This window comes from Oncorhynchus clarkii, chromosome 13 (assembly GCF_045791955.1).
Source record: "Oncorhynchus clarkii lewisi isolate Uvic-CL-2024 chromosome 13, UVic_Ocla_1.0, whole genome shotgun sequence".
NCBI classification, from domain to species: domain Eukaryota; kingdom Metazoa; phylum Chordata; class Actinopteri; order Salmoniformes; family Salmonidae; genus Oncorhynchus; species Oncorhynchus clarkii.
The window spans coordinates 23,631,423-23,653,837 of record NC_092159.1 but is presented as its reverse complement, the minus strand read 5'-3'; the positions used below and the strand labels follow the sequence as shown (position 1 = coordinate 23,653,837).

Here is a 22,415-nt window from a genome sequence, read left to right as displayed (position 1 = left end):
GCCCTCCATTTTGTTTGGTCAGAGCAGGTGGATGTATGACTCTCTTTTCCCTCTCTCTCTCTGTCTTTCTCCGGTTATCATCCAGGTTGGCCCAGCTGGCTCCCAGTTCGGGCTGCTTGCCTGCCTGTTTGTGGAGCTCATCCAGGGCTGGCAGATGCTGGAGAAGCCGTGGAAGGCCTTCCTCAAGCTGGTGGGCATCGTCTTCTTCCTGTTCCTGTGTGGCTTGCTGCCCTGGATCGACAACATCGCCCACATCTTCGGCTTCCTCAGCGGCCTGCTGCTCTCCTTCTCCTTCCTGCCCTACGTGACGTTCGGCGACTTCGACAAGTACCGAAAGCGTGTCCTCATCCTGCTATCGCTGCTGGTCTACCTGGGCCTGCTCTCCTCGCTGGTCGTCTGGTTCTATATCTACCCCATCAACTGGCACTGGCTGGAGCACCTCACCTGCCTGCCCTTCACCAGCAAGTTCTGTGAGAAGTACGACATCGACCATGTGGTGCACTAGGCTAAAGCACTCACTAAAGCGCTAACAGCTAATGCTAGCTGGCTTTAGAATCTGGACACTCACTAAAGCGCTAACGGCTAATGCGAGCTGGCTTTAGAACCTGGACAGGAAGCGCAGTGGAAAATACTTTTAAGGGAAACAGAACTTAAAGGGAGAGCGCACCTGGTCCATATGCCCGTAAGCACCCAGGGTATCTACGCACATTGCCTTCAAGACTGTACAGCTATGCTAGTTCCTCTGGAGAGAACGACTCAGTCTGAGCGTGGTGTTAAAGTGGACTTGGAAGACGACAGAGGATATCCTACCCTGTCGGTTCATAAACTGTCACGTTAATACTACAGAGGCCTGTAAGAGGCCTCTTATTTGTTCATTTTTGTACTCATTTTCTACAACACTGGATGTATCTTAACACTACGTGATATAGCATTTCATTATGTTCAGATACTTTGAATTAGCTGTTCATGGGAGCATTTCACTATGCTATTGAATACAAGTCATACAGTTTGTCACTGGCTGGAGCATTGTTTAAACTTGAACCTAGTTTTGTGTGCTTTTCATGAATTTTCCATGGCACTTTTTTGGGGGGGACCAGTTAAGTGTTAAGAATTCCGTCCAATAGCAGTTGCCTTTCACAATGAATTATACCATACAGACAGTGTCAATACAATTATGTTATTGTATCTGTAAATGACGCTTGTTCTTCATCTGAAGGATTGCTCTGACCTTCCAAATCCTGCCTTCCAAATCTGCCTAGGTTATTTATGGCAACAGCCACAGGTGCTTGATAAATATACATCTAACTAATTCCAATTGAACTGTGTCACTGCCCCAAAGACAAGCTGTTAGCCTTATGGAAGGCTTTTCAGTTTAAGTGCACTACTAATTAAACACGTTGACTTGTTTTGACCATAATTGTGGCGTTTCACTGGACATTGTGTTATAGCTTTGATACTCAAACGTTAATTAAACGAAATATCGTAAGATTATAGGATCTGACTGACCTTCCAAAAGGCAGTATGTGATCTGATCGAGCAAGGTAGAAAGTCCATGTTGTTTCACTTCAAACTACAATGTACTTGCACTATCTCTACAGTAATATATATATATAGTAATTATAGCACTTCAGTGCTGTCAAAGCAAATGACTTATCAATGTATTATGTGTATATATTTAAAAAGCGAGCGAGAATCCATGTACTGTGTGCCTTGATCAATGGCCATTGATTCAAGAAAGGCTGCTAGTCACTCTTTTCATTATAGATATCAAAATGGCCAACCAAGTTTCTGCCATCCTGGCCTGCTCCTGGTCTCTTAGATTACGACCCTCTCCTCTGGCAGCTGTCCACTCTTCACTGCTTAGGACGTATCCTGAGAGGTGGATTACTGCAGTGATGTGGATTATTTGAGCAGGATTTACTATGCTTTGTTAAGTCACTTTACACACCAGCAGTCAACTGGTGGCGTTAATGGCCGACTATGTCAATAACGTGCAATTCTTCACAGGTGTTGGTTGGACGATCGTTGAGTACTGTTTTACGTTGTCTTGTCATTTTGAGCATTTAAATGGTTGTGACCCTGTAATTTGCAAGGAATCTGTCCCTCTTTTCTTTTGAACACTTGAGCACAGTCTGGTCCTCTTCATAGGAATTCACAGTGCCTTCTGAAATGTGTGTAATCCTTGAATTTGAGTGTCTGTAAATCAAGCGTAAATGCATAAGTCTGTAAATGCATTTGGACCAAATTGATGAGTTATTTATTTGGAATGTGCTCTTTTACTGAGATATTGTGATCTTATTGCTGTAGTTTTAAAAAGATATTAGCCTTACGTGTACGTACAAATTCACACAGTGTTCTTAAAGATAAATGTAATCATGTTTTCCTCGTGTGTCTTGAGCTCATAGATTCAACTACCGGTAACCTTTCCTGACTTTTGTGAAAATGGCTCAAGGAACTACTACTTTGGATCTGTGCTTCTGAACTATCTCTCTTGACAATCGCATTCAGCCGGGTCGTGTGGTGGTGCTTGAAAAGCGAGGAATAGAAATACTGTTGTAGATTCACCCTCTTCAAGAGAGATTTACTCTCCACAACTTTAATCTCCGTGGGTCACGTTTTTGCAAGCGGGGAAGTTGAAAGCAAGTTGCTTTGTCCTCTAAATCTGCCATTTGTTAACCATAGAAACCCTACGGTGTCATGCATTTCTACATTCCTAGTGAAAGGGAAATAGTCCGAAACAGAAATGTTTGAAAATGTGTTTATTTTCTTACTTTCAAAATGTTATAAAAATCAGTAATGTCTTGATTCAAGATTGATGGAGGCAGAGGTGGTGATTTTCTACAGGGAAAAAGATGACTCATTTATCAAGGGGAATGGAAAATCCCAGTGAGGGATATTGGTAAAAAAAATGCTGTTTCAAACATTCAAATGCTATAAAGTCTATTTTCAAATACTGTGCAAGCTACAAGTACAGTGCCTTGCGAAAGTATTCGGCCCCCTTGAACTTTGCGACCTTTTGCCACATTTCAGGCTTCAAACATAATATATAAAACTGTATTTTTTTGTGAAGAATCAACAACAAGTGGGACACAATCATGAAGTGGAACGACATTTATTGGATATTTCAAACTTTTTTAACAAATCAAAAACTAAAAAATTGGGCGTGCAAAATTATTCAGCCCCCTTAAGTTAATACTTTGTAGCGCCACCTTTTGCTGCGATTACAGCTGTAAGTTGCTTGGGGTATGTCTCTATCAGTTTTGCACATCGAGAGACTGAAATTTTTTCCCATTCCTCCTTGCAAAACAGCTCGAGCTCAGTGAGGTTGGATGGAGAGCATTTGTGAACAGCAGTTTTCAGTTCTTTCCACAGATTCTCGATTGGATTCAGGTCTGGACTTTGACTTGGCCATTCTAACACCTGGATATGTTTATTTTTGAAGCATTCCATTGTAGATTTTGCTTTATGTTTTGGATCATTGTCTTGTTGGAAGACAAATCTCCGTCCCAGTCTCAGGTCTTTTGCAGACTCCATCAGGTTTTCTTCCAGAATGGTCCTGTATTTGGCTCCATCCATCTTCCCATCAATTTTAACCATCTTCCCTGTCCCTGCTGAAGAAAAGCAGGCCCAAACCATGATGCTGCCACCACCATGTTTGACAGTGGGGATGGTGTGTTCAGCTGTGTTGCTTTTACGCCAAACATAACGTTTTGCATTGTTGCCAAAAGTTCAATTTTGGTTTCATCTGACCAGAGCACCTTCTTCCACATGTTTGGTGTGTCTCCCAGGTGGCTTGTGGCAAACTTTAAACAACATTTTTTATGGATATCTTTAAGAAATGGCTTTCTTCTTGCCACTCTTCCATAAAGGCCAGATTTGTGCAATATACGACTGATTGTTGTCCTATGGACAGAGTCTCCCACCTCAGCTGTAGATCTCTGCAGTTCATCCAGAGTGATCATGGGCCTCTTGGCTGCATCTCTGATCAGTCTTTTCCTTGTAGGAGCTGAAAGTTTAGAGGGACGGCCAGGTCTTGGTAGATTTGCAGTGGTCGGATACTCCTTCCATTTCAATATTATCGCTTGCACAGTGCTCCTTGGGATGTTTAAAGCTTGGGAAATCTTTTTGTATCCAAATCCGGCTTTAAACTTCTTCACAACAGTATCTCGGACCTGCCTGGTGTGTTCCTTGTTCTTCATGATGCTCTCTGCGCTTTTGACGGACCTCTGAGACTATCACAGTGCAGGTGCATTTATACGGAGACTTGATTACACACATGTGGATTGTATTTATCATCATTAGTCATTTAGGTCAACATTGGATCATTCAGAGATCCTCACTGAACTTCTGGAGAGAGTTTGCTGCACTGAAAGTAAAGGGGCTGAATAATTTTGCACGCCCAATTTTTCAGTTTTTGATTTGTTAAAAAAGTTTGAAATATCCAATAAATGTCGTTCCACTTCATGATTGTGTCCCACTTGTTGTTGATTCTTCACAAAAAAATACAGTTTTATATCTTTATGTTTGAAGTCTGAAATGTGGCAAAAGGTCGCAAAGTTCAAGGGGGCCGAATACTTTCGCAAGGCACTGTATATTGTTCACAACTCCATACTATATTGGCAATTGGATTCCCATAAATGTGTCATTACTACTAACACCCTCCAGACATGGCCTGCTTACTGAATACAGTAGGCCAGGCTTTGTTTAAAATGCTTGGCAGCAGCAAATAGACGATTCTCGTAAATCCCTAGAAGTTAACGACAATAATGCTTGATAATGGGACACGTTAGCAGATTAACCCCTATAGCCCCAGGGAGAGGGGAGTGCAATACTGGTCTACATTGGAGACTGGCGTCTCTTGCCGACAAACACACAGCCTGGTTTGCTTATATCCCTCCCTGATATACTGTATATCGGTAATCTAATTTCAATTATTTTCTCACAATCTAGAAAGAAACAGGTGCTGGCTAAAAGAGTAATACTACCATTAAATCTACTACCATGGTATATACCATGGTTTATAAAAGTCACCACCCAGCTCTTTTAGCTGCCCAGTGCATTTTAAAGGCATAAATACAGAAGGATAAACAAAAACATTAGTGATCTTGAAAAGCAAATTAAAGTCCCAGGCAATCGCCCAGGTGTTGATGTGCCATAAAGCTGCATATTCAGACAGGACAAATGAGATTTAAAGTGCCCTCCTTGGTTGCTTGGCATTGAGTTAATGCTGTTTTAATGCTTGCCATGGATTGATACACAAGCAGCACAGCCGCAAAACGCTAACAGGAAGAGAGAAGCTAGCTGACCCTTCTTCAATCTAGACATATCTGCATTTTTGTTAGATTCTCAAGTCATCCACCAAGATGCAGTTTGTTTGCTAAAATCTCAGACTTAATATGAGTTAAAAAATGTCCAGCATTTTATACAAAAATATATACTTTGCTGCACTTTTCCTTGCCGTACTTTTCTAATGTGAACCTAGCATTTTCTGCAGGTAGCAGATTCTATTTGGTCATCTTGAATAAGACATTTTGTAAAAAGGAATAAAGTAATACATTTATAATCACTTAATTACTCAAGTAATTCCATATCTTCCTCAAAGATCATGTCCGCCTTTGAGATTAAAAAAAGCCTTTCGTGAACAAACACTCACATTTGACTAGCTTTGACTTTGACTACTTTGAGGAGAAATGTACTTACTACGACTGTGATATGTGGTTGTCCTACCTAGCTATCTTAAGATGAATGCATTAACTGTAAGTCGCTCTGTTTAAAAAAAAATGCTTGGTCTCTTACGGGTCAACTATCTTCTGTAACACCCACCACATAGGACACACAAACCCTGACACAACACAAAACAGTGAGCACAGACAAACACCTACGAGCCACTGCACTAGCATCCCACATGTAACTCACAGCAAGCGTAATCTCGTTCCCAGAAACTTTGTGCAATAGACCGGGAACGAGGTTTCACCAAGCTGCTTACAAACGGCGGCAAGAAAAAGTATGTGAACCCTTTCGAATGATCTGGATTTCTGCGTAAATTGGTCATAAAATTTGATCTGATCTTCATCTAAGTCACAACAACAGACAAACACAGTCTGCTTAAACTAATAACTCACAAATTATTGTATTTGTCTTGTCTATATTGAATACATCATTTAGACATTCACAGGTTGGAAAAAAGTATGTGAACCCCTAGGTTAATGACTTCTCCAAAAGCTAATTGGAGTCAGGAGTCAGCTAACCTGGAGTACAATCATTGAGACGGGATTAGAGATGTTAGAGCTGCCCTGCCTTATAAAAAAAACTCACCATATTTGAGTTTGCTATTCACAAGAAGCATTGCCTGATGTGAACCATGCCTCGAATAAAAGAGATCTCAGAAGACCCAAGATTAAGAATTGTTGACTTGCATAAAACTGGAAAGGGTTACATAAGTATCAAAAAAAGCCTTGATGTTCATCAGTCCAAGGTAAGACAAATTGTCTATAAATGGAGAAAGTTCAGCACTGTTGCTACTCTCCCTAGGAGTGGCCGTCCTGCAAAGATGACTGCAAGAGCACAGCGCAGAATGCTTAATGAGGTTAAGAAGAATCCTAGAGTGTGAGCCAAAGACTTACAGAAATCTCTGGGACATGCTAACATCTCTTTTGACAAGTCTACTATACGTAAAACACTAAACAAGAATGGTGTTGATGGGAAGACATCACAGAAGAAGCCACTGCTGTCCCAAAAGAATATTGCTGCACGTCTGAAGTTCGCAAAAGAGCATATGGATGTTCCACAGCGCTACTGGCAAAATGTTCTGAGGACAGATGAAACTAAAGTTCAGTTGTTTGGAAGGAACACAACACTGAGTCGAGAGAAAAAAGGCACAGCACGCCAACATCAAAACCTCATCCCAACTGTAAAGTATTGTGAAGGGAGCATCATGGTTTGAAGCTGCTTTGTTGCCTCAGGGCCTGGACAGCTTGCGATCATCGACGGGAAAATGAATTCCCAAGTTTATCAAGACATTTTGCAGGACAATGTAAGGCTATCTGTCTGCCAATTGAAGCTCAACAGAAGTTGGGTAATGCAACAAGACAAAACCCAAAACACAGAAGTAAATCGACAACAAAATGGCTTCAACAGAAGACAATACGCCTACAATGGCCCAGTCAGAGTCCTGACCTCAACCCGATTGAGATGCTGTGGCAGGATCTCGAGAGCGGTTCACACCAGACATCCCAAGAATATTGCTGAACTGAAGCAGTTTTATAAAGAGGACTGGTCCAACATTCCTCCTGACCGTTGTGCAGGTCTGATCCGCAACTACAGAAAACGTTTGGCTGAGGTTACTGCTGCCAAAGGAGGGTCAACCAGTTATTAAATCCATGGGTTCACATACTTTTTCCACACTGCACTGCAAATGTTCACACGGTTCAATAAAGACATGAAAACGTATAATTGTTTGTGTGTTATTAGTTTAAGCAGACTGTTTGTCTATTGTTGTAACTTAGATGAAGATCAGATCAAATTTGATGACCAATTTATGCAGAAGTCCAGGTAATTCCAAAGGGTTCACATACATTTTCTTGCCACTGTAGCCGTCGTCCAGCCACGGAAGGTTGGTCAAACACCCCCCATTGAAGGAGGCATCCATCTTGGTTCGTATCCCCTCAAACACCACTGTTGCGGCGCATGTACGCGTGGCCCCGGACAGGGTACATCATCTCAATGAAGGTCAGGGGCCCCACGGTGATGTCGCTGGGGCCCTGCACTTTAAATCCTGACTTCTGGTAGAAAGGGACCAGGAAGTCTTCGCACATGAGCACGGCGCAGCGCACATAGGGCAGGCAGCGCAGGTACTGCAGGTAGCGCCACATCAGGATGGAGCCCTTGCCTTGCTGCCGGAAGGTGCGGTGGACAGCAAGCACATGGAGGTGGACTGTGGAGCCATGGGGCTTGTGGAGGGTGAGAGCGTCCTGAAAAAGGAGGGAGGGAAGGCTGAGTTTTGAGTGCATGAGTGCAATGTGAGATCACCCGACTAACCATTTATCATGGCCATGGAGATTTTTTCATGATCAACTCTATTGAACCCTGAATTGACAGGTTTGTGTGGATGTAAGCTTGGTTTATGTGGATGTAAGCTTGGTTGTGTGGATGTAAGGTTGGTTGAATTCTCTGATTTTGAGATGTTTTATATAAAAACCTTGAAGTCCCTGTACTAAAAAAATAATTGTACGTATCTATTGATAAAATACCACGTTGAAGTACATCCTCAAAGCTTGTCTTTTGATTCATTGGGTAGGCTACCAAAAGTCATTCATTATAATAAAGACAATGTCCCACTTATTCAACACATTATGACTTGGGGCTTACCATGGCTAGTTTCTCCTGGTCCCACAGTGATCCTATGATGAAGGCAACGAGGCGTCCCTCCTCAAACCAGCCCAGAGACAGCTCAGGGCACAGCGTCAGGAAGTGACACACCTCATCCAAGTGGAGCGGACACTCTCCAGACACAGAGATGAAGGCTGAGGAGGTCAGACAGACAACACAAGTCCATGATCAAGTACACACGTAGTTGTTCAGTCTAATCTCAGTTTGCTTACTTCCAACTAAACTGAGCATAAAAAGAAATGTCCCTTTTTCAGGACCCGATCTTTCAAAGATAATTCGTAAAAATCCAAATAACTTCACAGATCTTCATTGTAAAGGGTTTAAACACTGTTTCCCATGCTTGTTCAATGAACCATAAACAATTAATGAACATGCACCTGCGGATGATCGTTAAGACACTAACAGTTTACAGACGGTAGGCAATTAAGGTCACAGTTATGAAAACGTAGGACACTAAAGAGGCATTTATACTCACTCTGAAAAACACCAAAAGAAAAATGCCCAGGGTCCCTGCTCATCTGTGTGAACGTGCCTTAGGCATGCTACAAGGAGGCATGAGGACTGCAGATGTGGCCAGGGAAATAAATTGCAATGTCCGTACTATGAGACGCCTTAGACAGCGCTACAGGGAGACGGATGGACAGCTGATCGTCCTCGTAGTGGCAGACCGCGTGTAACAACACCTGCACAGGATCGGTACATCCGAACATCACACCTGCGGGACGGGTACAGGATGGCAACAACAACTGCCCGAGTTACACGAGGAACACACAATCCCTCCGTCAGTGCTCAGACTGCCCGCAATAGGCTGAGAGAGGTTAGACTGAGGGCTTGTAGGCCTGTTGTAAGGCAGGTCCTCACCAGACATCACCAGCAACAACGTCGTCCAACGTCGTCTATGGGCACAAACCCACCGTTGCTGGACCAGACAGGACTGGCAAAAGATGCTCTTCACTGACGAGTCGCGGTTTTGTCTCGCCAGGGGTGATGGTATAATTTGCGTTTATTGTCAAACGAATGAGCGTTACACCGAGGCCAGTACTCTGGGGCAGGATCGATTTGGAGGTGGAGGGTCCATCATGGTCTGGTGCTATGTGTCACAGCATCATCGGACTGAGCTTGTTGTCATTGCAGGCAATCTCAACGCTGTGTGTTACAGGGAAGACATCCTCCTCCCTCATGTGGTACCCTTCCTGCAGGATCATCTTGACATGACCAGCCAGCATGACAATGCTAACAGCCATACTGCTCGTTCTGTGTGTGATTTCCTGCAAGACAGGAATGTCAGTGTTCTGCCATGTCCAGCGAAGAACCCAGATCTCAATCACATTGAGCACGTCTGGGACCTGTTGGGTCGGAGGGTGAGGACTAGGGCCATTCCCCCCAGAAATGTCTGGGAACTTGCAGGTGCCTTGGTGGACGAGTAGGGTAACATCTCACAGCAAGAAGTGGCAAATCTGGTGCAGTCCATGAGGAGGAGATGCACTGAAGTACTTAATGCAGCTGGTGGCCACACCAGATACTGACTGTTACTTTTGAATTTGACTCCGCCTTTGTTCAGGGACACATTATTCCATTTCTGTTAGTCACATGTCTGTGGAACTTGTTCAGTTTATGTCTCAGTTGTTGAATCTTGTTATGTTCATACAAATATTTACACAATTTAAGTTTACTGAAAAGAAACGCAATTGACAGTGAGAGGACATTTATTTTTTTGATGAGTTTACTTGCTTGGTGACATGAATCCCATCATGACTGACTGACTGTTTGTTTGTCATGAATTTGGTTGGTATCCAAAGATTTATTTCCAAAATATATATTAGCCTAGTCTATAAAAAAATGTAAAAGTAAACTTTAAACGTAAAGCACCTCATCATTAAATATTCTATATTCTATATTTGACAAGCCCAATTAATGACAAAGCATTTTTTTTCTTCACAAAACATCAATATACCTTTTTATGTCTAGGTACAAAGTTGTAAAGAAAAACGACCAGTATTGGGGTAAAAGTTGTTACCCTCTCTCTCGATCTCAAACACGCTGATTGCGTCCTCCGGGCTGAGGCAACGGAACTCGCTGGCCGGGAGTGTGTGGCGACGCCCGCGCCTGGGGGTGATGGAATCCATGGGAGGGCGCATTAGGAGACTAGATTTCAGGAAAGGCAGGGCACTGACTGTCGACATGGTGTCTGATCGAAGTTCCAAGCTCTTAAATCAAATAGAAATGTTGATATTTCAATATAATTTATACTTGATATTGAATGGCTGCCTGTCTCTTCGATATCTGCTCCACTCAAGTGATCCTAGTGAAGAAGGGTTGTGTGTAAAGTCTGAGGTTAATGTGGTGCGCCGTGTGTATTTTTACCTTTGGCAGTAAGCGCTATTAGTCATAAGCCTACAAGCTGGATGACCAAATTCTGAGAGAATACCTGTCAACAATAAACATATTGACCCGGATTTATTGGGGATATTCGTCACTTGTGTTTGGAATTAGCCTTTTGTAAACATGCAACTAATGGATCGGCTTTTGGCTAAGCCTAGGTATCACCTATTTTCAGTTATTTAATTTATAAATTACAATTTACATATAGGTAAAAAAATTCAGTGTTTGATGGGTACAGTTTTGGCCTTCTATACTGAACAAAAATATGAACATGCATGCCGCCATTTCAAAGATTTTACTGAATTACAGTTCATATAAGGAAATTAGTAAATTGAAATAAACTCTTTAGGCCATAATCTATGGATTTCACATGACTGGGAATACAGATATGCATCTGTTGGTCACAGATCTTCTTTTTTTAAGGTAGGGGCGTGGATCAGAATACCAGTCAGTATCTGGTGTGACCACCATGTGCCTCATGCAGCGTGCATGCAGTCTTTCTCATAGAGTTGTTCAGGCTGTTGATTGTGGCCTATGGAATGTAGTCCCAATCCTCTTTAATGGCTGTGCGAAGTTGCTGGATATTGGCAGGAACTGGAACACGCTATCGTACATGCCAATCCAGAGCATTCCTAACATGCTCAATGGGTGACATGTCTGGTGAGTACATAGGCTATGGAAGAACTGGGACATTTTCAGGTTCCAGGAATTGTGTACAGATCCGTGCGACATGTGACCGTGCATTATCATGCTGTAACACTAGTTGATGGCGGCAGATGAATGGCATGAGGATCTCGTCACGGTATCTCTGTGCATTCAAATTGCCATCGATAAAATGCAATTGTGTTTGTTGTTTGTAGCTTATGCCTGCCCATACCATAACCCCACCACCACCATGGCTCACTTTGTTCACAACATTGACATGAGCAAACCGCTCGCTTGCACAACGCTATACACATAGTCTGTGATTGTGAGGCCGGTTGGACATACTGTCATATCCTCTAAAATGAAGCTGGAGGTGGCTTATGGTAGAGAAACTAACATTAAATTATCAATTATCTGGTGGACATTCCTGCAGTCAGAATACCAATTGCACGCTCCTTCAAAACTTGAGACATCTGTGGCATTGTGTTGTGTGACAAAATTGCACATTTTAGAGTGGCCTTTTATTGTCCCCAGCACATCATTGTGTAATGATCATGCTTCTTGATATGCCACACCTGTCAGATGGATGGATTATCTTGGCAAAGGATAAATGCTCACTTACAGGGATGTGAACAAATGTGTGCACAACATTTTAGAGAAATAAGCTTTTTGTGCGTATGGAAAATGTCTGGGACCTTATATTTCAGCTCATGAAACATGGGACCAACACTATACATGTTGCGTTTATATTTTTGTTCAGTGTATAATTTAAAATATAAGTGGAATATAGGCTGTGTGTAATTGTAAAATGCCTATTTTATTTAAATGTTGATATCAATATCACTCGATCAGAATTTTCCGCATAGAATAGGCCTACTGGTGATTGTATTATGAATCTTATTGGTTGCCCTCATCTATTTACCAAACGTCATGTAACTCACATAAGGGAAACTTTTCCATTGTACATCAATTGTCTCGAGATTGTGGTTCATGTTTTTTTTCCCCATGTAGGAGTTTGTTGATCATTATTTCAGTTTTAATGTATAGTTTATCCCCTGTTGGCAATACGTTGCTGACCAATATTATTATTTTTTTTTTTTTGGCTACCTGATAAATGCAGGTAGAGAACAGAGTTAGCGTCTGTATTTGTTGGACTCCCTTTATCAAAAAATAGAATATGCTTCTCGCATTATATACATTTTTATAGATGTATACGCGTATCTTTGCGCTTGACAAATAAGACATATGTCCCATCACGTTAGCCTACATAACACAACTACCGTGTCAGGCACGGTATGCATAAAATATGTTATTTCATGCCACAATCCTGTGAAACCATGGCTGTGTCTGCAATAATAAGCCAATTTCAGCACTCGACACTGACACCAAGTGGCGTTCTGCCTATTCGAGCCCGGGCTAGATACTTGTTGATGAAATTGACGTCTTCTCTTTCATTATGTTTGCATTTCTGTAAGAAATTAAATAAATAAATAAAAACATGATCATGGCTGTGATATTTGTTTAACTTTATTGTTAGGCTGTGTCCAAAGGGGGGCCACAATCCTACGAAATTGGCCACATTACATCATTAATTGTGTCATCGTGGAGCAAGCAACACCTGCCCGTGTGACTAGAATATCAAGAAAGATGTGCTATAATAACGGTGTGATATAACTGTCTGCTGTCTCAGACTCATTTATTCAGAGTCAAGGCCGGTGGAAAAAAACACTTTTGTCAATCTGACAGACCCTCGACTCTTCTCCGAGTGCATTTACGCAGCGCGCGCCCTACCGACGTAAACACGTGCACTTCCCTGGTTACAGGTTTCTCTTTTTTTCTTCTCCACCATCTCTCCCCCTTTCTCGCATTATTCCCTGACAACTGCAGCGATGGCGGAACCGGTGGCATCGGACGCAATAGCAACAGACGCAGCTCTTTCTCCGGCTGTAAGCCCGGGCTCGGAGCCTCCATCAATGGCGCTCTCTCCTTCTGCAGGCGGCTCCCAGCGGCTTCTTTTCTCCCACGATTTGGTGTCAGGTCGGTATCGCGACTTGGTCCGGTTCGGCCTAGTCAGAATGATACAAGGCGAGGAGGAGTTTGATTCAGACTCGGACCTCGAAGATGGCGGAGGTAGAGGCGGGGGTAGAGGTGGTGGTGGTGGTGGTGGAGGTGGCTGTATCCCCTGTAACTCGGACACCGATAGCAGTGTTGTGGACAGCCTGGCACCTCTGGGAAGGGGTTTTGTCCGGGTGCAGTGGTACCCAGAAGGAGGGAAACAAGACATACGGGAAACAAAGGTAATTGTCTGCTAACGTTAGCTAACTAGCCACACACTATGTTTCCAACGTTGGAGGTAACATTTAGTGAGCTAAGCTAGCTCCCAGCACAAGGTGTGCTTTCCCGTTATTGACAGCTGGTTCAATTAATTAGTAACGGTACACCGCCACCGGTTCAGCACGCTATAACCAGCATTGCGAACGTTTTAGGCGCGCTTGTGTACTTGTTTGTTGCAATTACTATACCTAGCTTCAGCATATTGCCCACATGTCTTGAAATGTGCTGTTCAACTGGGTGTGACATAGCATGTTTGGCTAGCTAACTTATTTATTATTGCTTACTAGTTCAACGACTAGCTAGTGTGCTAGTCATTTATTTAGGTATAACCAACATTCTCCACGAACCAGTTTAGCTAACTGGCAGGTTGGCTAGGCTACCTTGCTAGCTAATGAAACGCACGTTGCTGATCAATTAACTAGCTAGTTTGCGTCTCAGGTTTTCAGTACATGAATCATTGACAACTTTTGTAGGAGAGGGAACACTTGCTAAAACTGCTGCTTAAACAATGAGATAAAGGACTTTAACTGAATCATGTAAGGTGGTCTCTGGCTGATGCTGTATCTGACACTGACAGCTCAAGCTAGCCATGACCCATCATCATATGAGATTGCTAAAATGATATCACTGATAGAACAATGACCCAGACGTTTCACCGGATCTATAAACCTGAAGCATCTGGTTGACGTATCCACTCACCACCAAATGTGATGAGCGGAAGCCCAATTGCCGGCAGTGGGAGATGGATTCTGGCCGACTTTATGCTAATTTTTGTCATTGATGAAGCATATTTGATCTCAATGCAGTTTTCTGTCCCCATAAGAAGCGGTTGTTTAGGAGGGCGAATTGAGTTATTGCACACGCGTAGGCATTCTCTAAAATGCAAATACATGCTAGAATGCGTCAATATGGGTTCTGCCCACCTCCTTGCTTGTTCTGCCCACTATTATTCATTTGCTCCCATAGGACCACAGCCTGTTTCCATCTTGGGTTAGTTATACAAATCTTTGATTCTATGCTATCCCTCCACTACACGAGGAGTCAGTTTAATCAATGATACTGATGGTGTAATGTTAGTTTTCCATTGGCCAAAGGCAGTTTTAAAGTGGATAACATCCTGCATGACTGACATTTTAAAGTGGATAGGTTTTGCTGACGTTTCATTTATTATTAACAATAATACATCGATACAAAGCTGTAAATGGTATTTAACCTTGCCTATGAATGCATTTCACAGTAGTTACCAAACTTAGTCGGAAGCAGGTTGAGGCTATCACTATATTACATAGGGAAAGATAACCTATGCCATCACAAAAAAATCTAGTTAAGTAGGGTCCAATCTATTCACAATATTAATTCAAAAGAAAGGTTGCCCAAAGCAGAGTATCCAAGCGCTCAAAGCCCATGCATGAAAGCTTTGTCGAGCCAGTATCATTACAAACAAAAAAGAGAGCTATTGCCGTATTGACATAATGGGATTCAGTACTGCAGTAACAGGGAGCTCATTCCAGGGCCTTATGGAAAAGGGTCACACTGAGGGAGTGGGGATGGGGTTGGGCCTAGAAGATACTCACGGTGAACAGTGCTGCTTTGTCCTCTGGAGTAAATGTGTAAAGTTCTAGCAATGGATTCAGGGTCTGGAAGTCAGGACAGAGGTCTAGTCATGTATCTGTGGGGATAACAATGGGTCAGGGATGTTTACCTACACACACAAGGGTGACTCGGCTCTGTGACTTTGAATGCCAGTCTTGTTTTAGGCCTTAAACATTGCCCTCCGTGTGTGTTTTTGTCCTTATCAGTTTGTGTGTTTGTCCAGCCTGATCTGTGTGTATTCTTCCTCCCTGTGTGTGTGCGTCTGTTTGGCTGTCCGTTAGGGCTGGGAATTGCCAGGGACCTCACGATACGATATTGCGATACTTGGGTGCCAATATATGTATTGCGATTCTCATGGTTCTACATGTGTTGCGATTCATTGTTCCAAACATATTGCTCAGTATATGTCTACTGCAGAGGGACAAGAGCGCCATGAGAACTAGTTTTGATCAGTCATGGAAATAAAAGTGCTGAAAACATATGCTACCTATTTAAAAAGGAGATGGGAAATGACTGGAGTTTTGACGCAGATGCACCGAACTAGTGCAAAAATTATATAGTCAATACAATATGATCTATTGTCAAATAATATCCCGATATATGGAACTGTATCGATTTTGTTTTCCCCCATCACTGTTGTCAGTGTGCATCCTCTGTCTACCTACTGCTCAGACGGTGTTTCTTCAGTCACATATTCTCTTGAGCAACTCAAAGATTCACATCTATAATTCATGACCAGGCCACTTCCTGCGGTATGCAAAAGTTGCATATTTCCAAGGAAGTCTGTCCTGACTGCTTTTATTTCTTACCTTCCTCTGCTTTATACCCATTTTCACACACTTCCGGGGACACTGCGGTACGAAAAGTCAGTACCTTAACCCTAGTTTTGCATAGCCATGCATCCAAATCATGTCACACCAACCTTTTGGAGGTCTGAAGAATTGGCTAGAATGGTGTGCAAATGTTTTAGTGGATTTTACATTTCAAGAACCTCTCCCCACGTGCTCGTGGAAGGGGTGCTGCGTTATGTTAGTCACTGTTTTCCGACCGGGTAGGACACATTTCGCAGAGTTGTTGTGTATGCCAGTTTGTAACATTGCAGGAAATATAAGAAAACCTAGAGGACGAACAGAATTCTGTTTTGCCAGAGATGTGCTCTATACATAAAATCCAGTCGTTGAAGGCACTACCATTCCTCTGCTAGATCAATACATAAAACATATGCTATGGCGTGTCTACTTACAGGCTATGGTAAAAGTTTAGTGTATCAAGTGTTGCCGACGGTCTCGGATTTATTGAAATTGAAAGTAACCACCAACACGGCACACATCAACATATTTTGATGGGATTTTAATCCCCTATTCCCGACCACTGTTGCTCCTACGGCACAAACTAATTTAGTGGGCACCTTTTTCAGCTCCGCCCAAGCAAGGGATTGGTTTGACATGTTGTAAGGCGTCACTGGTTTCCACCCCTTTGTAGCTACTTTCTGCCATTGACTTTACAAGGCTTTCCTATTAGGGAAGCCTGGCTACCTGATTCACCAGCCTCTGTCTCCCTCACTGCTCCTGCAGTTGTTATTCCTCAAAGGTTTTTACCAATGAGGAGTTCATTCAGGATTCGTATGACAGATATTTACTTCAAGACAGAGAAGGCGAACAACACAGTCTCGACATGCAAGTAGATAGGCCTACGGCTCAGGTCTTGTGACTTGTTGTCTCAACGTGACGCATGCGTCCGTGAGGTAAAGTATAACTAATTCCCTCTCGTATTCAGTTCCTCACAAACGTACTCGGAGAAAGCGTAATAGAAAAAGAAGCGTTCCCCGTGGGGTGCAAAGCTTGCATTTCCCACTGTCACCTCTGTAGTTTTCTTCTTCAGAAGTAAACTTATTACTCTTCATCAAGTTTCCCTGTGGAAACTTGTATAGATGCACGCCGCTGCCTCAACAACGGCAGACTGACACTATTTTTATCTGCACTGTAATAAGCTATGCCACGTTTTCCCGATGAAATCTTAATTACATCTCCAAAAGGAGAGTATGGTATGATTGGTCTCGGATCTGCCACTGGCGTGGCGCTGTTTCAATCACTTTCCAGAACCTCATTATCCAAGCCGATCAAGAACATGCTTTGCATATTTCATTCACCGCCAGACTCTAAGACTATGAGGGATATGTGTAAAGCTTGGCACATTGCGTTGAACCTCATAAGAAATAATGGGTGTGAGGTATCACATCCGGCCGTGATTGGGAGTCCCGTAGGGCGGCGCACAATTGGCCCAGCGTCATCTAGGTTTGGCCAAGGTAGACCGTCATTGTAAATAAGAATTTGTTCATAACTCACTTGCCTAGTTAAATAAAAGTTCATAATTAAAAAAAAAAAAATAATCTTAAAAATAAAATATCATCTAGGTCAAGGACACCGCCGCTCTCTGTGATGTCTTTGTTTGAGCGGGCAATCATTTTCCTCTATAGTGATCTCTCCATCCAACATGATTGGAAAGGAAGGTGCGTTGCTTTGCTAGTTCTATCAGAGGTGGACTACTACCCAATGTTTCAAATTTGCTTTCTTCAAGAATTAAAAATGAAATGGCTTTAATGAGGCTCCGTTGAATAGAATCTATAGCTACCCGTTTGAAACCTGATTGGATAGGAAGGTGCTTTGCACTCTCACAATGGTGGGCTAGTCATATTAGAAACTGTATAAAGAACCCCATGTTTCAACCTTGCCGTCTTCTTTAAGACCTGTGTGAAAAGCTGTTCATATTGGTTAAATGGAATAACCACTAACTGGAGGTGCCTCCTGAATAGCAACCATTACATCGCTAGCCTAGCAAGGACGCTATAGGACTGAAAATAGTGCATCTCTTGACTACGAAGGACATTGTCTCTCAATGAGGCGTCTATTGAAGGTCTTTGACAGGGTTCATGCTGTGGAAGCCTGTGGCTGCCTACAGTTCAGTACAGCGACGGTGAGCACACAGTGGCATTGCTAGAACACTAGCTTACTCAGCCCCGTTGCTGCAGTACACTGTCTAGCCCTCCCTAACTTTCTTTTGATAGGCTTTCCAAGGCTATGACTGCAGCAGGTAGCTGACAGTGGAACGCAGGGCGTGGTACTGAGGTTGGGGCGATGGTTTCCCTACCCACCCTCTTATCCCTTATTCAAGGCTGTGCTCGGAGACGGAGCTGTCAGACAGGGGGGTCTGAGGTGACCGTGACGCCTAGGCCCTGGGGGTGGAGGAGGGGTGGAGTGTGGCGTGATGCTGCTAATGACGATGGGTGCAGCCGGGGCCAGGGCCTACTGCTGCCGACTCTACTGCAGAGAGAGAGAAGGGAGGAGAGAGAGAGATGGAGAGAGTAAGGGGAGAAAGAGGATGAAGGGAGCTGGGAAGAGAATGAGGGGGCACGAGGGAGAGATAGTGAGGGGAGGAAGAGATGGGCTAGCTCTGGGCAGATGGTTGCTATGCTAATGAAGAGCTTTTTGTCCTTAAGTGATAAGGCCCCCCCTTCTGTCCCATTTGGTTCTTTTAAAAAACATTTTTTTTAAATGTCTTATTTTACCAGGGTCTATTTTTAGAGGTTTTTGTTTTCTTGTTGCAAGCAGTTGCAGTTATAGGCCTAACCCCTTAGTTTGCTGAATAGGCCGATATCTCTTTTTACATACCGACTTGGGAGTATTTGGTCTCCTTTTGTTGTCCGGAAGGTAAAGTGCGGTCCTTTCAGGATGCTGTTTACAGGTATTGCTAATCAATGCTAGGCAAAAATTCTGTGTATTAGCATTCACCCGTATTGTTTATCACCCTGGTTTATCCGGGGTAATGAGTATTCCGTCGATAACGGCCTGTGTTGGGCACTGGAATGTGGTTGGATATACATTAGGTATCACCACACGACTAGCTGAAAAGGCATTAGAGGTGTGCTCTTTAGAGGCTCGTAAGCAGCACAAGGCTCATGCTTTGTTTTTCTGACCTCGGCTCTCCCGCTCTGTCCCCTCTGGAGAACATGTCATACATAAGCCTTGGTCCTATTTGTCACCTTTTTGCCCCGTCATCCTCCCCCCGTCTCATTTGCCGCTTTATTGGGCTGGCCTGTCTGCTAGTGATGTATGGGGAGGTTGGAAGGATCCATCTCTGTGATGGGTGCAGTCTAGGTTTTTGCCCTAGCACTACACAGCTGATTCATATAACCAACTCATCAAGCTTTGATCATTTGAATCAGCTGTGTAGTGCTGAGGCGAAAAAACAAAAGGTGAAACCAGGGGTGCTGGACTGAGTTTGGGAAGCCCCTGGCCTATACAGTTGATGCCTTGTAATCCTTTGAGTCACTCCACATGTGCTGATAACACCTTAGCCTTCTCCAATCATATTGAGACATCAGCCATCTTGTTGTTATTAATTATCCAGCCAACTCATTAGCATGGCGCTTGAATAATTGCCATTAGTGGTTAGCCATTCCCTACTCAGGAGGCTTAAACGATCGCAAAATTAGGGTGTCTGTATTTAGACGACGGATGATCCTAATTGACTTACAGTTAAGACTAAACGACTGACACCACCGTGGTGTTACGCCATTCTCCTCACATGGTAATTGACATGTCGTCATGACGTGTGTTTTGACGCAATAAGCGCTATGTAGCTTTTTGGTTACTAGCCTCTTTGCTACTTAGCAACCTGGTCCTAGTCCTGCGGCTCTCAGAGAATAGGCAAAACTGCAGGCCCGTGGGTGACTTAATGAAGTAATCCGGGACACACTGCCAAGTAGCCTCAGTGTAAGAAGGGAGTGTATGAGCTTGAGTAATGTTAATCAGGTGCCAGGGCCTTAGCGTAGAGTGGACACACACACACATGTCACACATTCACAAGCAGCCAGAACAAGGGATCATCAGCAGATTGAAAGTGACAGGTCTGGAAGGTGAAGGTGGAGGTGAGAGGAGAGAAGCAGCTAAGTCATCTTGGATCCATCCTTCCCTATAGCCTAGGGCTCAAGAGAATAGCTTTGGTAACTCACTACAAAGATGTGAAATGATAAGCTATCCTCCCTCCTCCTCCTATCCCTCTCTTCCCCTCCTCCCTGTCCCTGTGGAGTTCTGTTCTGGAGATTGCAGAGCAGTGATGTAATGTGGAAGTGTTGTTGTCAACCACACCCCTCCTGAGATGATGTATCTGATGCACTCTCTCTGTTTCTCTCGCGCTCTCTTTCTAAGGGCTTTATTGGCATTGGTGAAAATGTTTGCCAAAGCAAGTGAAATAGATTATAAACAATAAAAAAGGAACCGTAAACATTACACTCACAACAGTTCCTAGGATATTTGAGCAGGAATCTGCATGCAGAGCTTCAATTTGGTGTTTGTCCCCATTTTCTGAATGCTTTTTTGGTGTTTGGATCCCAGACCTCACAACATTAAAGGGCAATGGGTTCTATAACTGATTCAAGTATTTTTTGTCCATCATAATTGGCATATCAAATTTTATGTTCCTTTTGATGGCAGAGAAGGCCCTTCTTGCCTTGTCTCAGATCGTTCACAGCTTTGTGGAAGTTACTTGTGGCGCTGATGTTTAGGCCAAGGTATGTGTAGTTTGTGTGCTGTAGGGCAACGGTGTCTCACTGAGATTTACTTTCGGGGCCCAGGTCTGACTATCTGTGCAGAAGATCTAGGTGCTGCAGAAGCACCAGATCATCAGCAAACAGTAGACATTTGACTTCAGATTCTAGGAGGGTGAGGCAGGGTGCTGCGTACTGTTCTAGTGCCCTCGCCAATTCGTTTATATGTTGAGGGTGGGGCTTAAGCTGCATCCCTGTCTCACCCCCCGGCCCTGTGGAAACATGTTTTCTGCCAATTTTAACCCCGCGCTTGTTGTTTGTGTACATGTATTTTATAATGTTGTATGTTTTTCCCCAACACCACTTTCCATTAATTTGTATATCAGGCCCTCATGCCAAATTGAGGCAAGCTTTTTTTTAATCAACAAAGCATGAGAAGACTTTGCCTTTGTTTTTGTTTTTTTGTCAATTTAGGGTTTGCAAGGTGACTACGTGGACTGTTGTACGCTAATTTGATTTAAAGCCAAATTGACATTTGCTTAGTACATTGTTTTCGCTGAGGAAATGTGCAAGTCTGCTGTCAATTATAATGCAGAGGATTTTCCCAAGGTTGCTGCTGACGCATATTGGGGTCAAATTTGTCTCCACTTTTGTGGATTGTGGTGATCAGTCCTTGGTTCCAAATATTGAGGAATATGCCTGAGCTGAGGATGATGAAGTGAAGTTAATTGGAATTTGTGGTCTGTATATTTCATTGAGGATCCCATCAACTCCACAGGCTTTTTTTGGGGTTGCAGGGTTTGTATTTTGTTCTGTAGTTAATTCTCTCTCTGCCTCGCTCGTCTTCTCTGCTTCTCTGTGTGTGGTAGATGTGTCCACTGAGGACTTGCGGAGAAAGGCCGGCTGGCCGCAGCCTTTCTCCCTCTGCAGTATTGACACCTCACAGTGGGGGAGACGGGCTGGTTCTGTGTCTGGCTTTCTTTCACTGTTGTTTTTTTCCCCCTGCCTTGCTCTTCCCTCCCGCTCTCTTTCCACCCCTCTCCATCCACCTCCCCTTATCCGTCTGACGGTCTCCCTGTGTCCTATTGCCCTGCCACCATTTTCACTCTGTCAGTTACTCTCTCTCGCTGCTGACCCTTCCTCAGCTCCCATCAGTTGTTCCAGAAGTATATAGTGGTTTTATACCGGACTGTAAGTTCTCTTAACGCCACCTGGTTCTCCTCTCCCCCAGGAGAACATGTGTAAAGGAGCTTTGTGGTTCCCGCTGTCTGGATCTATGGACCTCCAGCGCTGCCAGACATGGCTGGTCTGCTGGAGATGGAGGTGTGTGTGTGTGTGTGTGTGTGTGTGTAGAATCCGTTTGTGTGTAGGTGTGTGTGTGTGAGAGAGAGAATCTAGTGTGAGATAAATATTTGATCTTTATCATTTTTAAGTGTCAACATGCTCAATGTGAATGGAGAACAGGCGTGGCCCAAGGCTGCAGTCTCTCTCCTTTTCCTCTATCCTTCCTCCTGCACCCCACCTGGAG

General features: G+C 43.5%; 3 protein-coding genes across 7 annotated transcripts in view; 2 read left to right on the top strand and 1 right to left on the bottom strand.

Annotated features, from left to right (window-relative positions):
• LOC139424658 (inactive rhomboid protein 2-like) overlaps positions 1-2,951 on the top strand; it is a 47,266-nt gene extending 44,315 nt beyond the window's left edge. Inside the window, exon 18 of one of the 4 annotated variants that reach the window (XM_071176708.1) lies at positions 86-2,951. In XM_071176708.1, coding sequence (XP_071032809.1) covers positions 86-505 — 420 coding nt within the window. In that variant the 3' untranslated portion in view covers positions 506-2,951. The remainder of the gene's footprint in view (positions 1-85) is intronic. The other 3 variants (XM_071176709.1, XM_071176705.1, XM_071176706.1) reach the window with 3 other exon arrangements.
• A 4,624-nt stretch (positions 2,952-7,575) lies between these two features.
• Positions 7,576-10,672, bottom strand: LOC139424657 (arylalkylamine N-acetyltransferase 1). The gene is made up of 3 exons (XM_071176704.1): positions 10,406-10,672; positions 8,368-8,522; positions 7,576-7,970 (listed from the first exon to the last, which is right to left on the bottom strand). Exons 1-3 carry the CDS (start codon positions 10,569-10,571, stop codon positions 7,665-7,667), a joined length of 627 nt encoding a protein of 208 aa, XP_071032805.1. The 5' UTR covers positions 10,572-10,672; the 3' UTR covers positions 7,576-7,664.
• Positions 10,673-13,289: 2,617 nt separating this feature from the next.
• The window catches only part of LOC139424656 ((E3-independent) E2 ubiquitin-conjugating enzyme UBE2O-like), a 46,686-nt gene continuing 37,560 nt past the window's right edge, over positions 13,290-22,415 (top strand). For both annotated transcript variants that reach the window (XM_071176703.1, XM_071176701.1), the window contains exon 1: positions 13,290-13,712. In XM_071176703.1, the coding sequence (XP_071032804.1) occupies positions 13,305-13,712 (408 nt within the window). In that variant the 5' untranslated portion in view covers positions 13,290-13,304. The remainder of the gene's footprint in view (positions 13,713-22,415) is intronic.

Coding starts and splice junctions, on each gene's coding strand:
- LOC139424657 (XM_071176704.1), bottom strand. CDS start 10,571: ATGTCGACAGTCAGTGCCCTGCCTTTCCTGAAATCTAGTCTCCTAATG. Junction 8,523..10,405: donor GTTTGAGATCGAGAGAGAGG/GTAACAACTTTT, acceptor TGACCTCCTCAG/CCTTCATCTCTGTGTCTGGA. Junction 7,971..8,367: donor ACCAGGAGAAACTAGCCATG/GTAAGCCCCAAG, acceptor CTCCTTTTTCAG/GACGCTCTCACCCTCCACAA.